Raw genomic sequence first — 20,643 nt, 5'->3', positions numbered from 1 at the left:
TTTCATAAATGAATGTACTTACTTTTTTGAGAAAAAAATCAATTTTATTTGAAATTATAATCAAATGACAACAGTTTTAGAAGCCATGAAGAAAACAGAATTTCAAGAGAACAAGCATTTTAAAAGAACAGCATGTTAACAGGGAGCTCATATTATCCCCCCAACCACCACCACCAAGAAAATGGACAACAGTTACTTCAATGTGGCATTTCAATCCACTGTGATTTACCTGCAGGAAATCATTAATTCTTCCCAGCATTTTGAAATAATAGCCAGATGATGAGACACCTAAAAAGCACTTAGAGGAAACACTGGTTGCAAGTGCCTGCCCAAATTGCTTAATGTTTGTCAAACTTGAATTGTATTTGAAAGGTACATCACTAGTTATAGGTTTCCAGCTCTATTTCCACATGGGCAAGGCTTTGCCACCATTACAAGCTATAGTTTATTACCTTGCATTATGTACGAGATGACTTTTGTAAGCAGGTACACAAACACAAAGGGAAAAAATACAAGAAAGCAATTTCTTTTATTGCTCAATATACAGCAGTTAGAAATAATTTGGAAATTTTTCAAATAGCTCATTTTGGGAAATTCTTAGATCTACTCAGGAGTGATTATTTTCAGCAGTGTTACTAAATAATTTGGCTGTAGCTGAGATTGGCATTAATTTCGAACAGAGTTAGGTCTAGTTATAGAATAGAGGCAAAGTGTCACTAAATAGGTACCAAATTTTGAATAAAAAGATCTTCAGCCCTGTTTCTGACAATGATAAGCTATGTGTGCCTTTGTCATATAACTTAACTTTTCTGGGCCTCAGTTTCTTCTTCTTGGAACAAGATATAATACAGCCTGCCTCACACAATTATAGTAGACACTGCATGAGTCTAGTTCAACAATTACTTAAAATTTTTTACCTAATTCAAATTATTGAACAAAACCAAATAACTGTAACTGAATTTTGTGAATTGGAAGGCACTATATAAATATAACACAAAAGAGGGGCACCTGGGTGGCTCAGTCACTTAAGCATCTGACTTTTGGCTTTGGCTCAGGTTGTGGTCTCAGGGTTGTGAGATGGAGCCTCACATCAGGCTCTGTGCTCAGCACAGAGTCTGCTTAACACTCTCTTCCTCTGTCCCCACCCCTATTCTCCTCTCTCTAAAATAAATAAAAAATAAATAAATAAATAAATACTCTCTGTCTCTAAAATAAATAAATAAAGACACACACATATATGTATATATAAAACACTAGGGCAGCCCGGGTGGCTCAGCGGCTTAGCACCTCCTTCAGCCCAGGGCCTGATCCTGGAGACCCAGGATCGAGTCCCACATCGGGCTCCCTGCATGGAGACTGCTTCTCCCTCTTCCTGTGTCTCCGCCTCTCTCTCTCTCTGTGTCTCTCATAAATAAATAAAATATTTAAAAAAAAAACACTAAAGAACAACAGAATTATTTTTTTTATTTGTTTTTAGGTGTCTTGGTAGTTGTTTGCCAAAAGACTATTTTTTTCCCTACTAATGAAAAGGGGGAGTTTTCTTATTAGTGAAAATATTGTGTTAAAAGTGAAGCCATTCTGACTTTTTACCTTGATAAAATATCAATACGTTCCTGGAAGCGTATTATAGCTTAAACATCTAGGGTAAGAAACAAAGAACTACTATTCATGATGATATGGAATGGTTTCAAAATGGCCATGTATTTTGACATGCAAAATGCTGTAGATAAATTGCAAAACATGAAGGGAAATTCTTATGTATAAAATGCAGCTGCCAGAAGAAGAGCAACTGGTCTCATACAAAGTGAAGAGAAGCTGTGCCTTGCTTCTTTCTATACAACTGATTCACAGCCACAGGATCAGTAATTTATGTACACATGAGTATAAGCAGAGCGGGTATGTATGTTCTTTATGATTTTGGCATATCGTTGCCACTTTTAATCCAAAACATTCTCAAATCTGGCCAATTTTTCTCCACACTTTGGAAGAATCATTTTCTTTTGGCCGGAGACTCACTGTAAAGTTTCAGGCCTCGAGAGGAGGTTTTGTTTACAAATGCAGAAGGGAGAAAGATCAAAATCTAGGCAAGAACAGAGGCAGCCTTGCCACCTTAGTTCCACATGGAGTCACACTTCCAACTTCAGAATGAGAGTTGGCTGCACTCACAACACAAAGGTTAATTTTGTTTCAGATGATTGAAATATCCCACAGCTGGAGAACACATTTCCAGCACCAATGCATGTGTGCTCTTCAGCAGCAGTGATTTGCTCAGAGACTTCAGTGAAATCTCCGTGAGAGTATACATAAAAATACATTAGCTACAAGGAAAAAGAGTCTGGAAAGCTGGAGGGACCATGGAGAGTATGTGAAGACAAAGATGGGACAGACAAGGTCGCCATGTGAGATCCCATCTCAGAACTGCAAAACCTAAAGCAAAACAACACAAGTCCCACCTTTAATTTCTATGGATTAAAAAAAATTCCAGATACTGACAGTATGGAACAGTTAAGACCCCAGTAAAAGATCATTCTGCTGTAACCTTCTAAATGTGTCAGGGTAGACTCTGTTCTATTTTCTCCCATTCCTTGTCATAGCAGAGATTTCTCCCACGACAACACTTAGGCTGTGAGCTGGAGACAGTATGGTATGGCACAATCATATGGATTTTGGAGTTGTATGTAAGCCCCAAGTTCCAGCCACTCACTATTCTGCAGGGAAAAATCACTGCTTCTCATCATTAAATGAAGATAGTAATGCCTCAGAGAGTTATAAAGTTGTTCTAAAAATGAAACAGAATTAAATATATAGAGATACACATAATCTATGGCATATACAAATTTTATATAAAATATTTATGTATTTTACACACATATTTATGAATCTATGTACATGTATAGACATGCAGATATATATGTATGGATGAGAAGCAGAGAGATACAGTTGACCCTTGAACAACACAAGTTTCAACTGTGTGGATCCACTTATATTCAGATTTTTTTCAAGAAATACAGTAGAGTACTGTAAATGCATTTTCTCTTCTTTATGACTTTATTAATAACATTTTCTTTTCTCTAGCCTATACTTTATCATAGGGACACAGCATATTATGCATATAAAATACACATGTGTTGATCAACTGCTTATGTTATCGGTAAAGCTTCTGATTAATAGAGGCTATTAGTAGTTAAGTTTTGGGGGAGTCAAAAGTTCTACATGTGGTTTTGATTGCACATGGGGTAGGTGCCCCAACCTCCACTTTGTTGAAAGGTCAACTGTTCACATATGCCTAAGGAGACAGAGAAAGTGAGAAAAATATTTAAGAACGTAGCCCTGGGTCTAGCACATAATAAAACGTTCCATAAATAGTACCTATCATTACTAGTTCTAGGATTCATTGTTCAATCACAAACATTTTTGAGTGGCATCTATGTGATAGGTCACTGCACTTGAGGAGTTTATTTTGTAGTGTAGAATACATGCAAGTGGCAAATGTACAATAGTGCTTCCACAGAGAGAAACAATAAAGTATGTAGGGGGATGATCTAATGCAAACTTAAAAGCTAAGGGAGGTCTTCTTATGTAAAATAGCTTGTGAGTTATGAAATGTCTGAAGTGCACAAGGAAGGTAACCAAGAGAAATAGGGGAGATGAGAGAAGGATGGAGTTCTACATGGAGAAGACAGAGTCAAAGAAAATAACAAACAATCATCCTTTTTAGAGAGTGTTCTCTGGGTCACACACTGTATCAAGCAATTTGCATATCTCATTTAAACCTCAAGATCAGCAACCTATACTTATCGAGCTGATACTGTCTATCTGACTTTAATGCACAGGCTGTTTACCCCAATGCCATGGAATATTTGGGACTAGCTCATCATGGGATTGGAGCATGAAGCTGGATAGGGGGAAAGGGCAGAAGTCCAAAAAGGAAAAGAGGGAAGCACTAGCACCCTGAATGAGCCAGTTGATGGGACTTTATGGGAGACGAAGGAAGTGCCTTACAGGTGTAGTTTAGCAAAGGCATCAGATGGCTTAGTGCATGGACTTGGCTGAATTGGAAACAAATCTGCAGGAAGAGGGACCATTAGAAGGTTCTGGCAGTAAGTTATTTAAGAGATAATGATGGCTCAAACTAAGGCAGTGACAGAAGTAATTTGGGGACAGATCCTGAAGTTTTCAAGATGATGAAATGAAGGGAAACAAGAAGAGAAAAGCTAGGTTTGGAGCCGGAGAAACTGGGTAGATTAACCCAGACAGGGAAATCAGGAGAAATAACTTTCAAAGTCAAAACTATGTAAGATGCAAAGTGCTTAGTACCTTAGAGCCATTCAATACATAGTAGATTTTTTTTTCTCTCACTGTTTCTGGTTCTTTTTACCTTTCTAAAGCTACTATTATGTACAACATGGTTCTAGTTTCACCGTTCAACATTGTATCAGGTACAGATATGTATTTCAATTGCTATTATTTTCCCAACCAAGAAAAGTCCTTATCATAGGGATCTTTGAAACTAATCACTAAAGTAATAATCTAATCATTGTCCTGTTATAGTACAAATGTTCCCCCATACAAATGAAAGTACTCTTAGTTTTAAAAATATATCCACATTACATCACTTATCAGGGAAATGCAAATCAAAACTACAATGAGACATCACCTCACATCTGTCAGAATGGCTAAAATCAACAACACAAGAGACAACAGGTGTTGGCAAGGATGCAGAGAAAGGGGAACCCTCCTGCACTGCTGCTGAGAATGCAAACTGATGCAGCCACTGTGGAAAACAGTATGGAAGGTCCTGAAAAAGCTAAAAATAGAACTAACTACCTTATAATTTAGCAATCATACTACCAGGTATTTACCCAAGGAACGTGAAAACACTAATTCAAAGGGATGCATGCACCCTGATATTTATAGCAGCATTATCAACCAATAGCCAAATTATGGAAACAGCCCAAGGGTCTATCAATTGATGAACAGATAAAGAAAAAAATATATATATATATATAATGGAGTATTACTCAACCATAAAAATCAATGAAATCTTGCCATTTGTAACCACATGGATGAAACTAGAGGGTATAATGCTAAATGAAGTAAGTCAGAGAAGAACAAATACCATTTGATTTCATTCATATGTGGAATTTAAAAAACAAAACAAACAAGCCAAGGGGAAAAAAGAGAAAGAGGGGAAAACCAAGACACAGACTCTTAACTACAGAGAACAAACCGAGAGTTATCAGAAGGTAAGGGGATGAGGGAAACAGGTGATGGGGATTAAGAAGTGCACTTGTGATGAGAACCAGGTGATGTGTGGAAGTTTTGAATCACTATATTGTACACCTGAACCTAATACTTCACTGTATGTTGACTAACTGGAATTTAAATTAATATATATACACACATATTAATTTTAATGTATTTCATATAAACACTTTTTTCAGGCAAAGTGCATATAACAATGATAGCCTAGTGTGTGCCTGGCACAAAATATCTACTCAATAAATGTACACTGAATGAATGATATCTCTGAGTTCTGTTGACCAGGCAGGATCTCAAAATCCATCTGCTTCCAACCAGAAAAGTCTAATTGATTGGCTACTGTCTGTAGAGTATTAAAAAACAGGACAAAGTAAAAGACAGTATGAATTATTAAGTTCTTTCAAACCTAAAATTCTGTAATTCCACTATGAGAAATATCAAGAATCATGTGTCTCTCTGGACATATAACACCACAAAATCATTTTTTCATTAGTGAACTGGGAAAGAAGGAAACTATAAAGACACTCTGTAGATAAAGCCTAAAGATGTCTTACAGATAAGTTCCATGTCATGGGTCATATAGATTCAAAATCCTTCTCAACAAGGTCATCTTTTATCAGCCCTCAACATCTTCCATTAGGATATGGCTTCTTGAATTCTTACTGTTACATAGGTCCTATGATAAGAGTGTCACATATATTACTACACACTGTTTTCACTACAGCATACCAACATCAGTTACTACCCATATTTGACATACCAAAAAAACAAAACAAAACATCTGAGAATTAGAGAGACAATAACTTTCCCAGTATTCATATTTGGGAACTATGATTCTTGTTGCTTTTTTAAATCTTTTTTTGTTCAAATTCAACTTGCCAACATATAGTACATCATTAGTTTCAGATGTAGTTTTCAAGAATTCATCATTTGAGTATAACACCCAGTGCTCATCATATCATGTGTCCTCTTTAATGCCTGGTTACCCAGTTACCCCATCCCCCTACCTACCTACCCTTCAGAAACTCTCAGTTTGTTTCCCAGAGTTGAGAATCTCCCATGGTTTATCTTCCTCTCTGATTTTTAAAATGTGCTCTGATATATATTAAAATTACTAGAAGTATTTGTGCCCTGGTTCCAATTGAGGTCACTTTTTATCAATGACAGTGCGTAAAAATTTTCTCTGGGTTCCAGCTTTCTTATTAGTAAGATGTGACAAATCATGTCTACCTTGTTTACGATATAGTATGTATCAGTACTTTGTCAGTAACAAAGAAATACTTACATACGGATGGAACTGTGATAGTGTTATTAGCTCACAGACTGAAGTTAATGTTAAACTATAATCTGAATTAATAGAATCTCTGCATGATTATGAATTAGTAGCAGTAATATTAAATACAAGCTTTCTCCTAGTAATATTTTAACACTTTTCTTACACATAAAATTAATAAAAATTGACTGTGCCTCATTAAAGCATCAAGTAGACAATATAGTACTTTCAGTTTTTGGTAAATCATTATAATGGCTAATTTTTATTGGTTTGATAAAATTTATCTATTTAATTAATGAGACCAGTAATTATAACTCAAAATAAAACCTAACAAGATTGATAATGTTTTCTCCCATTCTATTTGAGATAGATCTTTTATATACTATTATGTTTTAATGAAGTAGGAAACAAGGCCCATCTCAAAGGTCCCATTCACAATGTAGAAATATTCTAGAACAACTTTCTGCCACCCTATGCATGTTTCACTTTCAAATATTCTCTTTCCCAGAAGGTAAATTTCAATAAAATTCACTAGAAACATTTAATGAATCATGTACTAGGTTTCCCTAATACTTGTGACCATATATCATGCTACTTACACTTAAATAAAAGAAGGCTATGAGAACAAAATGATTGCAGAGTCATGTATACCTATACTCAGTCAAATCTGGATGAAAACTGAATTTTCTATACAAGTTTCTTATTCATATGAAAAACAAAATCTTTTACACAGTGAAAATAATTAGATTACCTTTTGAATGAAGCTTAACTGCAAATCAGAACCACTTTTAACTTAGGGACAGAGAATTGAGAGATTTGGTGCCTTTAAATTTTTTTTTTTTTTTTTTTTTTTTTTTTTTTGCAGATGAGGAAGTGGAATTTCAGAAAAGTGAAGTTTCTTGCTAAGGATCAAATAAAAACCAATGTCTGAGCTGACAAACCTAGGTCTGTTTTCTCCACGTCTAAAGCTCTTTTATTAAAGTTCCGTTGTTTGGTAGTCATCTTTTGATAGTGACAATCTAATAGGAATAACAGAGAATAAACAATGAAAGAAGCAAATAAACACAGTAATTACACAATATGGTAATAATAAGCAACAATTGCTAAGTTTTTACAGTGCACCAGGCCTTGTTCTAAGCTTTTTTTTTTTTTTTTTCATTTAACTTGTACACATTCCTCACAGCACCCCTATGAGGCAGATACTACTGGTAACTTTTATAGATGAAAAATACCTGAGACAGAGAGATTAAGTGACTTGTTTACTTTTAGTCATGGAACCTAGGAAGCAATGGAGTCAGGGCTCCAATCAAGAAGAGACAAAGGCACACATCTCTTAAGAGGAGGGCCGGAATGCCAAGAATCTCATTCCAAGAAAAGCAAGGTATGCAAAGTCCTTGATTCAGGAAAAAGTTGGGTGTGTCCCAAAACTACAAGACTGGATGGCTGGAATGTCAGTTTTAAAAGGGAGGAAGAATGACAAAGGGCAAAGTATGCAAGGTCTTCAAGCTAGGAAGAAAAGGCTGAGTTTTCAAGCAGTGAAATGGAAAAGCATTGAACATTTTTTTAAAACAGAATGGGAACATGTTCTGAATTACATTTGTTCAGTCTGGATGAAAAATCCATGTTGTTGAGATTTGACAGTCATGTCTTCATTCATGGATCCATTCATTCATTTACTTAACAACTAATTGCTAAGTGCTGATTTTTGCACACAGCCTTACCCAACATTCATTATGCAAGCAATATACCTTATTTACCAAATCAAATATATATTCATTAATAGTGAAAGGTTATATCTAGAGGTTTCCCAACAATTGCTGAATCTTAGCAGCTTGTATAATATGAAATACATTACTCAGCATATAAACCAATCCATTGGTTATCTCTGTGAAATCAACCAGTTGCTTAAGAGAAGGCTTTTTTTTTCCCCCTGAATCAACTGGTTCTTTTGACATCATGTCCTATTCTTTAGAATCTTAGTGTTCTTCTTTTTTATTTCCAGATATGAATATAAAAAGTGTTAGAAAATGGCAAACATATGTTACTCTGACAGGTAGATACCAGGCTCCAACAATGATAAGTGGTGCTTGCAATATTACCTACAGAAATCATACTGAGACATAGTATAAAGCTAAGGGTTTTCAGTCTTGGCATAAGTTTCATCTGACACACTTAGCAAAAAGGCAAAAGCAATCGAAACGCATGGGTAAATCATACATTTACCTCATGCTATGCAATGGTTCAATTTAACATTCATTAAATATCTACTACGTACTACATGCAATTCTAAAACACTGTGGGGGATACAAAAATAAATGGTATGCTTTCATGCTTATAAATCTTTGATGACATGAGGTCTTGATATCATACAATTTTACTCATTGTGGAGGCCGAGAAAATTAAGGCCATTCCACTTTAAGTTCAGCATTAGCACAAGTACAGCCATCCCAGGCCCCTGTGAATAAGAGCTGAACTTTACCTTACTTCAGTTACAGGAAGAAAACAGCTTACAGCTTAATGTCCTAGAAAGCCCCATATTAGAATAAGAACAGAGCCCAAGCCAAGGGCAGGAAGCCTCTATTAGAATAAGAACAGAGCTCAATGCCCTTGAAAGCCCCATATCAGAATGTAAACAGAACTTGAGAAATTCCTCCCCCCGCTCCTGGAGGTCCCCTAGACCAGCCCTTAAAACTAAGCTGAAACCCACCTCGGGGGTCCAAGTCCCTGCTCCGCTGTGGCTGTGTCGGGTATACTTGGACCCAAGCTCGAGCTTGTAAATAAACCCTCATGTACTTGCATCGGTGTCGGCTCCTTGGTGATTTTTCGGATTCGCAATCTTGGGAACAACATTCATGTTGTTAGACAATAATACCAAAGATTAGATTTTGCAAAAAGCCTTTTGCAGAAACCTAAAAGTAGCTTTCGCAGTAAAACTTAATTGTGTCCCAATTGTTGAATCAGGGGTATCCTCAAACATTCAAAATACAAAAGGAAATAAAGAAGAGAAGAAGAAAGAAGGAAGAAGGAAGGAAGGAAGGAAGGAAGGAAGGAAGGAAGGAAGGAAGGAAGGAAGGAAGGAAGGAAGGAAGGAAGGAAGAGAAAGAAAGAAAGAAAGAAAGAAAGAAAGAAAGAAAGAAAGAAAGAAAGAAAGAAAGAAAGAAAGAAAGAAAGAAAGAAAGAAAAAGAAAAGTTTCAGTAGCCACTGCCACAGGTATATCAAAGGATTATTCATTTTTTTGTTCACAGAACCATGAGATCATAAAATCTCTGAACAGAAAGAGACCTAGAAGGCATGCCATCCAATGCTTTCTGGCTTCACACTAATATAAGAATCACCTGGGGGGCTTTTTAGTGACAGATTCCCAGGCTCTGGCTGCTAGAGTCTGATTCAGCAGTCCTGGGTGAAGACAGGCAATCTGCACTTTGTCAGAAATTCCCAGATGATTCTGATATATAGCCAGATTTGAGAACCCAAATCTAGCCCAACTCCTGGATCTATTATCTAAATCTGGTCTGCACTATCTCTCCAAACAAATTGTCATTTATCATTTACTTTTTGCTTGGATATATACTGGGACTCTGGATATATATAGGACTCTGACTCTCAGCTACAATTATTAGAATGTTATCCATATATCTATATATATGGATATATATATATATATACTCAAATATATATATATATATTTTTTATACACATGCATATACATGCATGTGCCTGATTATCTGTTAATATATGTCTCCCAAACTGGGGCTGTAAGCCCCTGAGGTCAGAGTCTAGGACAGTTTTCTTCACTATCTCATATCTAGCACTTAGCTCAGACCTTGACATTTAAAAGATAGTCATTAAGGTTTGTTGAATGCATACCTGACTGAATGAGTTCCTTCATTAGTTTGACTAGAAGTCTCCCCTCTGAAACATCTACCTATTATTTCAGTTTTTATAATTTTACAAAACTTGGTATGTCCCTACTCTGGATACCAGGTACACAAAAGCAAGTTTAGAGAGAAAGATGCAGATACTTTTAATCAAAAATGGTAAGTGTACTGTCAAACATAACTATGGAATAAAGGTGGGAATTGAGAGGAAGGCAAATAATCTAGTTGTGATTGAGGCAGAGGAGAAGAAGCTGTGAATGTCAAGAAATGCTTTTCAAGAGAAGTGATGCTAAGTCTTGATGGTTTAGCACTTCCATAATTGAATGTTCGCACATGTTATCTCAAAGAGCACACACTATGCTCCTCTTCTTTATAAGTATATATAGAAAGGTCTTTTCTCAAACCTTCTCTAGAAAAAATATCCAAGTTCCTATAATTCTTGTTCATAAAAGTATTATGTATCCCTTATAGTTTTTTGTTCATTCCATAGCAAGCAATTAACTTAAATACCCTGAACTGCATGATCTAAAGCCTCAAAGGGCAAGGAATACAGCATGTGGCTTTCAAGTTAAAGGGCCATGGCTAAGCTACAAAGACATCTACTTTGCTCATGGGTAGCATGATTTCTGTAGTTGTAGCGTGAGTTACAAGCAAAAAATACTGATATATACATTATGAGCAAAACCCAAGTCTCTCCCTTCAGCATACTGAGTAAAACTGAAACATGAAGGCTGATCAACAAATAGGTTTAAAGTGAGACACCGTGGTTAGTTCAGCCACCTTGGTTAACACCATAGACTAACTTCCACAATCAACAGATACATAGGAATCATGTAAATATCCCCATGTAAGCAGTGCTGTTTAATAAGCTGGGGAAAGATGGCTCAAGGTTGATGTCGTTGTCATAGAAACAATTGCCTATTAAATCAGTAAGAGGCTAGAGAAATGTGGACTTATCAGTTCTGGTTAAGTGCAGTGCATGGGGAAAATGTCGAAATGTCAAAAGACAGAGGTTCCTGCTGTAATGGTAAAATACTATTCTTATTTTAAAAGGTAATTTTCCCATTGTTTTCTAAAGGCATACACCTACTAAGTTACCCGTCTACTCCTTAAAAAAAAATGCACACAAAAACCACAACTTTTAAACTGGAAATGAATTCCATTTCTTCAAAGAAATTTGGGGAAACTTACTGAGCTCCTCTGAAGACTAAATCAACTGCAGGTTGCATCCGTATACTGGAAAAGTACAGCCCCCCTTGGTGATCAAACAAACTGAACAGCTGCTAGGTGCCCATTAATACAGTGCTAGAAAGGTGGTTATTTGATGCATTTCTCCTGAGAGGTTTGTATCCAAAATGAAACTAGAAATCACATTCTGTCCCGTAAAGTTATTCTGACAGGCCCAACCTGGGAGCAGGTATGTAATTAATAGATGAAAATTACTAAGCTCATTTCCTGTGCTTACTTTCTCCCATACTACCCTCTCTTGAGGGGTCTACACACGATACTTGCTAGATTTCTATAAAAGGGCGGGGGGGGGGCGGTGGGACTTGAAATAAAGAGGATGTATCAGTTGTTTGGCAAGGCATAAGCTTCTAACAGGGACACGGAAAAAAATGTGTAAATGGTAAGCTCCTTGAGGGTAGTATAGGTTTGACATAAGAAATAGCAGGTGATAAGTATTTCATAGAAATAGATTTTTTGGTTATTTTTAGTAAAAAAAAAAAAAAAAAAAAAAACAGTGTCTCCAACCTTCAGTATCTAACCTGGAGAAGCTGCTCCTCTATCACATAGCCATTCAGGTCTTGGTCAAGAATGATGCTGTAACTTGTATCTAGGTCTTCACACTTTGACAAATACTATATTTATTTCATTAGTGAAGATTCACAGTGTTTTCTTAGATGGACAGTTTCCTCAGAATAAATTCCACAAAGTGAGAAGGTTATGTCAATGGTGACTTAATTCTGAATTCTGTATTAGTAGATAAAAAAGATATTGCTGCAAATGTAGTTTCAAATTACCAAAATTGTCAAAGCACTCAAATGACTCTCTCAGATTATTGTTATATTTACTTATGAGAATTTTCTTTTGTAGTTGCTCCTGAAAATGAAGATTTTGAGTCCCCTTGATCAAACAAATCTAACCAGTACCAGATACTATTTCCTAGGAAGGGACATCTCCATTTAATGCTATTTTCCTGAGTATTATCAACAAGGTTAGAGCAACATTTCCAGGGGTAGAGATATTTAGGATAGGGATTAAAGAGGTCAAGGAAAGTTTATTCTGGTCTAGAGAGAAACCAGTGATTCCCGAGGCATGTGTTCCCAGAACTAGCAGCATCAGCATCACTTGGGAACTTGTTAGACATGCAAATTCTTGGCCCCACCTTATATTTCTCCATCAGAATCACTAGGGAGGGGACCAGCAATCTGTTTTAACAAGCTCTAGGTGAATTTCACCTACCCTTTATATGGAGAACCACTGGGCTAGAAATTAGTAATTTGGAAAAAAAAAATACTTTGAAGGACCTCAAATTATTCAGTACAGCTCAATTTTAGACTAAGTGTGGAGGGTATAGCTTGAGGATGAAAAGGCAGTCAAGGTGGCAATGTGCACCTGTGCTCTCGTATGGAATTTGTACTGTATCAATTAGGGTGATGGAGAGCTACTAAAATGTTTGTAAGCAGCGAATTACTATGGAATTAGTTGTCAGAATAACTCTAGGAGCAGCATGAGAAATAGACCGAGTCCCTGATTGGATGACGATAACCCCAAGGAAGTAGGGTTATAATTGGTTGGGAGATTAAAAGATGTCACAGTTAAATAAGACTTCCAGAGACGGGGAAACTAACTCCAAATCAGAATGGGCTGAAGAGGAGGGAGAAGTCAGCGGGTGGATGTTGGAACTCCTAAGAATAATTAAAAATACTTAAGAGTGCATGCACTCTCTCACTCTCCCTTTCTCCATATATATATTATTAATAATAATAATAAACGGTGGAAATACATGAGATAGTCAAGGCGAAATATATAGAAAGAAGACAACTAAAGGGGAGGAGTGAGGAAAAGTCCTAAAATAGCTAAAAAGACCTTTATGGATATGCTGGACAGCAAAATAAACTTTAACCTTTGATTTTTGCACTACCACTTTGAATCTTGTCATTTATGGTCTATCTGTAAAAAAATAAATAAGTAAATAAAAATCACTGCCTCAGGTATAAAAATGTGCTTTACCAAGAAGAGCTAGAGTTTGTATAATTTTGAGAGAGACTACATTTTTTTCAAAGATAAATTATATATACATATATATAAATGTAAATTTATATACGTATAACTTGAAAGCAGCAAGTTTTTTTTTACAGCAAGTTTTTTTTTTTTTAAGATAATTTAACCTAATGAAAAACAGAGGGATTAGGGTCATTTACATAATGCCCTGACAAAAGGAAAACAAAAACTGATTTCAAGCACAACTTTCAATATTGATAAGTTGGAAAATTAAAAAAATAATAATCATAAAAAGATAGTTGGAGAAAGTCCTTTCTCCCGTCCCTCTACTAGCATTCAGCATCCCCCTGAAATGAGCACAACATACTAATCCAACTTACCCAATATCCCCCCAATACACCTTCTTTTTAAAATCTAAGTTTTACTAAATTTACCGAGGAGAGGGACTTCCATTAAGAAAAAGTCGATTTATAACAAGAATGTGCTTCCATCATGGCCCTTGGTCCTAAAGAAGGTTGTAAGGACACCAGGCTACTTCATGCCATTTTGAGGCTGTCATTGAAATTACCACCAGACTTACAGCCAAAAGACAATGTGCTATGCGGAAGGAAAAGAAAATGTCACCTTCATCTTCATGTGGCCTATCTAGCAGTTGATGTCAATTTTTTTTTAATTTTTAAAAATTTTTTGTTTTTGCAAGTAAATCATCCTACAGAAAAAAAATCTGCAATCCTGCCAAAACATACAGTTGCCTCTGATGATCTTAGCTGCCCTTTCATTTCCCTTGACCATCCTGCCTGCCCTACCTTAACTTCTAAAGGACACATGCACACACATTTTGGGATGAGGAGGGGGTATAAGATGAATTCTCTTTCCACCAACAGTCCCTCCTTTCTCTCCAAATTATGCATAATGAGGCCAGTAGTGTAATTACTGAAAGAATTTAGAAAGGTAATTACTGAAATAATCTCAAAAATGGTGGTGTCTGCCATGCAACAAAACTCACTTTAGAGCTACCAGAGCCACCTGGAATGTGATAAACACTTTGTGTTTGCAAACCCAGATGCTGCACGAAAGGAAATGCCATATTAGCAAATTACCACAAGAAGCCACTACATTCAACTCATTTTGATTTTGTAATGAGAACTCCCACTGAACAGGAATAACTTGAAGTTGTGACTGTTCAAAGTCCGGCAAGTTTTGAAGGGGATGTGGGCCGGAAGAAGGATGGCAGGTTTGAGGGAGTTTCTCTGGGATCCTGCCCTTAGAAGCCTGTGATTTGCAGACAGCTCTACCCTCACTTGCTCCTGCTGATCACTAAAGGGTTGAAGCTGAAGCGAACATTCACCGGTCCTCAAACTGAAGCACCTAGCTTAGACGCTGCATGCGGCTCCAGACTGCAGGCCGGAACGGATGGTCCTAAAGCTGAAGCGCAACAGCCCACGGGACACATACCACGCTCCTAACTGCGACCCCTATGTACTCAGTGGCAGAGAACAATTTTTCTATTCCAGCTGTCTTTGTACCTAGAATCAGGAATGTGACTTCACCCCCCCACCCCCTGCTTTCACCTCGTGGCCCCTTCCCCCCCCCCCCCCCCCCCCACTGCCACTTGTCTCCATCCCTTTGTGACGCCAGTGGTTGAGGCAGAGCCTTGGTATGGGACTCACAAAGGCAGGTGTAAACCACAAGCGCCTCAGTGCCCTGGGCGCTTCAGGCTGGCTTGGGCTCAGGTCCTCCTGCTCCAACCCCAAGGGCCCCAGAAAGCGAGCCCTGACACCTCCATCCTTCACCATGGCCAGCCAGTTATGCCTCCCGGCCGCCCCCCGCCTGGCAGCCTTGAAACCCTTGAAGCCGCCCTCGGGGGACGTGCAAGTGGGTATCTGCGTGGCCATCCAGCGCAGCGACGGGCGGATCCACCTCGCTGTGGTCACAGAGATCAAAAGAGAAAACTCTTGGGTCACGGTAGAGTGGGTCGAAAAAGGAGTTAAAAAGGGCAAGAAGGTTGACCTAGAAACCATATTCCTGCTGAATCCCGCGCTGGCCTCTGCTGGACACCCCACGCCGTCCCCGCTGCTGCGCTGGTCTCTGGCGCCCGCTTCAGCCATCGGGGACCAGGGCTCCGCCACGCGCTGGATTGCGGCCATCCCCCAGAAAAACGAAATGCCCTCAGGGGACAGCCTGGCTCTCAGAGTCCCCAGCAACCCTTGCCTGATGAAGCGGAAAAAGTCCCCCTGCCTCCGGGAAATTGAGAAACTGCAAAAACAGCGGGAAAAGCGCAGGCGGCTGCAGCTGGAGATCCGAGCTCAGCGCGCCCTCAATGTCAACACGGGAAACCCCAACTGCGAGATCATGCGCATGATCGACGAGTACCGCAGGCACCTGGACTGCAGCAAGGTGTCCAGCCTGGAGCCCCGGGAGGACCACCGCATCTGCGTCTGCGTGAGGAAGCGTCCCCTCAACCAGCGGGAGACCACCATGAAGGACCTGGACATCATCACCATCCCCTCGGACAACGTGGTCATGGTGCATGAGTCCAAGCAAAAGGTAGACCTCACTCGCTACCTGGAGAACCAGACCTTCTGCTTCGACCATGCCTTCGATGACACCGCCTCCAACGAGTTAGTGTACCAGTTCACTGCCCAGCCGCTGGTGGAGTCCATCTTCCGCAGGGGCATGGCCACCTGCTTTGCCTACGGGCAGACAGGCAGCGGGAAAACGCACACCATGGGCGGAGCCTTCTCGGGAGGGGATCAAGACTGTTCTAAAGGCATTTATGCCCTGGTGGCGCAGGATGTCTTCCTCTTGCTCAAAACCAGAGCTTATGAGAAGCTGGACCTCAAAGTCTATGGGACATTTTTTGAGATTTATGGGGGCAAGGTGTATGATCTGTTGAACTGGAAGAAGAAGCTGCAAGTCCTCGAGGATGGCAATCAGCAAATGCAGGTGGTCGGACTGCAGGAGCAGGAGGTGTGTAGTGTGGAGGATGTGCTGAACCTCGTGGAACTAGGAAACAGCTGTCGGACTTCTGGCCAGACATCAGTCAATGCCCACTCTTCCAGGAGCCATGCCGTGTTCCAGATCATCCTAAAGTCAGGAGGGAAACTGCATGGCAAGTTTTCCCTCGTTGACTTAGCCGGGAACGAAAGGGGAGCAGATACTGCCAAAGCCAACCGGAAAAGGCAGCTGGAGGGGGCAGAGATAAATAAAAGTCTCCTAGCGCTCAAAGAATGCATCCGAGCTTTGGGTCAGAACAAGTCTCACACCCCATTCAGAGCCAGCAAACTGACGCAGGTGCTCCGGGACTCCTTTATAGGCCAGAACTCCTCCACTTGTATGATTGCTACCATCTCTCCAGGAATGGCCTCTTGTGAAAACACCCTCAACACTTTAAGATATGCAAATAGAGTGAAAGAATTAGCTCTGGATTTAACGCCCCACCATCGTTGTGTCTATCCGGTTGGACCTGAGGTGCCACGGATGTTGGAAAATCACATTAGAAATTCAAAAACATCCCTTCAGAGGGATGGATTTATTAATATACCTAATATACAGAGTGAAAAGGAAAAACAGGCTAAAGACATCGAAACATTATCCACTCCGTTAGTGGAGGATACAGGGAGGACTTCATGGAAGGAATCAAGCCAATGGCCAGGGAACAACATCCAGGAGACAGCTGGTGAGGGAAATTACGATGCTGATTTTTGCATTGCCCAGTTATTGTCCATTTTGGATCAGAAAATAGGTATTCTGACTGAGATTCAAAAGAAACTGAAATTATTACGAGCTGACCTCCAAAAGAAGACCAAGTATAATGGAGCCAATGGTAAGAGGTCAGATCTGAAATGATGGATACACTGCTGTGGCCCCTACCTCTCTTATAAAAGAAAATGTCTAAATTATCTAGATATAAAGATCCTTCTGGAAAGCTTAAAACATCTTAAAATATGCTTGTCAGAAATGTTCTCTTTCTTCCTCCGTATTTCTGTAGTTCATTTTCATTTTGTAGGACATTGGTGCTCAACTGGGAACCACTTGCCTCCCTGGGACATCTGGCAATGTCTGGAAACTTTCTATTGTCAAAACTGAGGTTGAGGGGGTCAGTGATACTGACATATATTGAGTAGAAGGCCAGAGATGCTATTAAATATCCTAAGATGTACCAGATAGACCCCACAACAAATAACTATCTGGTTAAAAATAGTACCAAGATTGAGAAACCCTGCTGTAGAAAGAGTCTAGCTATGATGAAACCAGATATGCTAGGTCTGTGACCAGGAAAGCATCAAATTACAGATTAAAGGAACCAGAATTACCCCCCTCCCCCGCCCCCAAAAAAGAGACCAGAATTAGAACATATCAAGGGTACACAATGGAGTAAATCTAATGATATCCACTCATGAATTTCTACTGCATGGATATGTAGATTCAAATGGTTTCTAAGCTCTAGTCAAATAGGGGGTGGGGAAGGGAGGGGATTTTCTTTGAGGGAATCTGTGAGAACCTAGAATTGAGAGAGAGCTTTATTTTTAATCTTTTGAGTTGAAATTGGCAGAGCACTGTACTTCCTGAAAGTGATAAAGTGTGTGTGTGTGTGTATGTGTGTTGGATAAGCATTGGTTTTGTTGACTATGGTGTCTTTAAACTTTTTTTCCTCTCGTTTTCTTGCCAAATTTTGTGCTTATATAATTCACATAAACTTTCCTCCATCAAATTAAGGTGAGGAGCAAGTCAGCAAAGTAGTAGAAAGGTTCTAGCCTGAACCAGGACACATCTCATAAAGGCTTCACAGGGAATGTGGGAGATTAGCAATGCCTTAAGTCAATTGAATAAAGAAAAAAAATTCCTGATTCAGAGGTCACAAAGTCCATCATTTTGGGGGAAAACGGGAGATAGAAGCTAATCTAATTTACAAATATAAATATAATAAATACCCTAATACACATCTACCTTAAGCAAACATATTGATAAAATACTATAATGAAATGATTAAGGATCTTTTGCTTCCAAGTCCATCAGTTCCAAGCTCCTTTTTAAAAGAATACAGTGGAATGATTTGCAAAGAAAGTGCATGGCAGATGGGAGAAATTTGGGGACACAGAAAACAAGCATCCAAATTCTGTTAACTACCTTTGGCAGACATGACCTATTGTTTTCAAATTTTTCCTCTAAGTTGCAAAGACCTCACTGGCACTAAGAAAACAGACACTTCGTAACTACCATAGGGTAGAATGGTATTATCCTAGCAAAAAGTTATCAGTGTAAAACAATTAGGATCGTCAGGAACACCTGGTCTCTAATAACCAGGCAATATTATGGTCTCTAAATAATTTTCTCTTCAGCTGCTTTACCTGCGCAGGTGAAGTTATATACTATTTTAAAATCAAATGAAACTTTGGACATCCATCTTCCCTTAGTGCTAGAAGATCTTTCCTTCAAAATGAGATGTTTTTAATCTAAGTTACTTTTGTATGCAAAGAAAGAAGTATGAGATTAAGAATCTTGCCTGGGTTCCAGTTCCAGCTCTATTATAGTTAATATCTGTAATTCTTGGTAAGTACCTTTGTCCCACTGAACTGCTTTCTTTCCTTTAAATCAGGCTAATTATAGCACCTGCTTCCAAAGATCAGAGGGTGGTTTTACTTTCTCCCTCCCTCTCTGCATCTTTTATGCCAGTGACCAGCGCCTATTATTGTTCTTGTTGTAATCGTCCTCATTGTTGTACTACAACCCTCATCTCCCTCATTCCCCCTCTACCACTCCTGCCACACAAGTTTGGGTAGCCTACTGGGAGTTTCAACATTCTGATATCAATAACATCAATTTTTTTCTATTTTATTTTTGAATGACATGCGATTTACAGTGCACACAAATCTTATCCAGAAATGTTAACAAAATGAGTACACCTATGCAACCACCACATATAGCAAGAAGAGAACATAATGTCTCAGAAACCTCATTCCTGCCTCATTTCCATTCAGTCTACCCTGCATCAAAAGTAAGGACTATTCTGACTAAAGTTATCAAAGATAAGTTTGCTTCTTTTTCATATTTATGGGATCATACCCTAGATACTCTTACATCTCTTATTTCTCTCAATCAAAATAATCTATGATCTGTCCTTTTTACATTGTTCTATAGTGTTTCACTGCATAAATAGCTCATAATTTATCAATTTTACTCCTGATGGAAAATTGAGTTGTTTCTATTTTAAACAATTACTAGTGAGACTGGGCATTCTTACATATGTCATTTGGTGCCGATTTATATGTTAAGTATGTCTCAGAATGGAATTCTTGGATTTACAATATGTGTATATTCAGCATACGGGTGATGTCAAGTTCTCCAAAGAATGTAGACCAATTTTACACAGCCACCAGCATTTTACAAGAATTATGGGTCCTCCGTATATTTGCCTACATTTAATATTGTTATTTTGTAAAATTCTAATTTTTACACCTTCTCATGTGTCTGGAAACCAATCTCATTATGTTTTTTCCCTCCTGATAATTAAAGTTGAAGATGTTTATATATGCTTACTGGCTATTTAGCTATTCTCTCTTGTGCCATATATGCACTCTGGATGCAAGTTCTTCTGTAGACTAGACTAAGACATTGCAAATGTCTCCTAACCAGTCTGTGGAATGGCTATTCACTCTCCTGATGGCATCTTTTAATGACCATAAGCTTATAGATTTACTGAAGGTCAATTTAGTAGGTTTTTAAATCTAATGGTTAAGTTGCATTTAGTAAGTCTCTATCTATCCCAAATCACGAAGGTATTTTCTTTTGGCATCTTCTAAAAACTATCACTTGGGCTCTGATTGGATCCAGCATTTGCTCATCTGTATGTCTCCAGGTCAGCAGCAGAAAGAGCAGGACTGGAGCCAAGTAAGACTCAGTACATACAGTGTGCGGCTTCTTTGAGTCTACAAGTGGGACCATGTTTGCCAAACCTGTCATTAAGATGTTGTCCTGCCTTCTCAAAGCAGTTCTCCTCAGTC

The 20,643-nt window shown here is 38.6% G+C and overlaps 1 protein-coding gene across 1 annotated transcript; it reads left to right on the top strand.

Moving 5' to 3' along the window:
• The first annotated feature begins 15,329 nt into the window (after positions 1-15,329).
• Positions 15,330-17,587, top strand: KIF2B (kinesin family member 2B). The gene has a single exon (XM_072779980.1). It carries the CDS (start codon positions 15,434-15,436, stop codon positions 17,486-17,488), a length of 2,055 nt encoding a protein of 684 aa, XP_072636081.1. The 5' UTR covers positions 15,330-15,433; the 3' UTR covers positions 17,489-17,587.
• Positions 17,588-20,643: the final 3,056 nt, after the last annotated feature.

This window comes from Canis lupus, chromosome 16, assembly GCF_048164855.1.
Source record: "Canis lupus baileyi chromosome 16, mCanLup2.hap1, whole genome shotgun sequence".
NCBI lineage: Eukaryota > Metazoa > Chordata > Mammalia > Carnivora > Canidae > Canis > Canis lupus.
The sequence above is the reverse complement of the archived record's forward strand: the minus strand, read 5'-3'. Positions and strand labels throughout refer to the sequence as shown.

What these genes read in the sequence shown, in the direction of transcription:
- KIF2B (XM_072779980.1), top strand. Translation starts at nt 15,434, where the DNA reads ATGGCCAGCCAGTTATGCCTCCCGGCCGCCCCCCGCCTGGCAGCCTTG.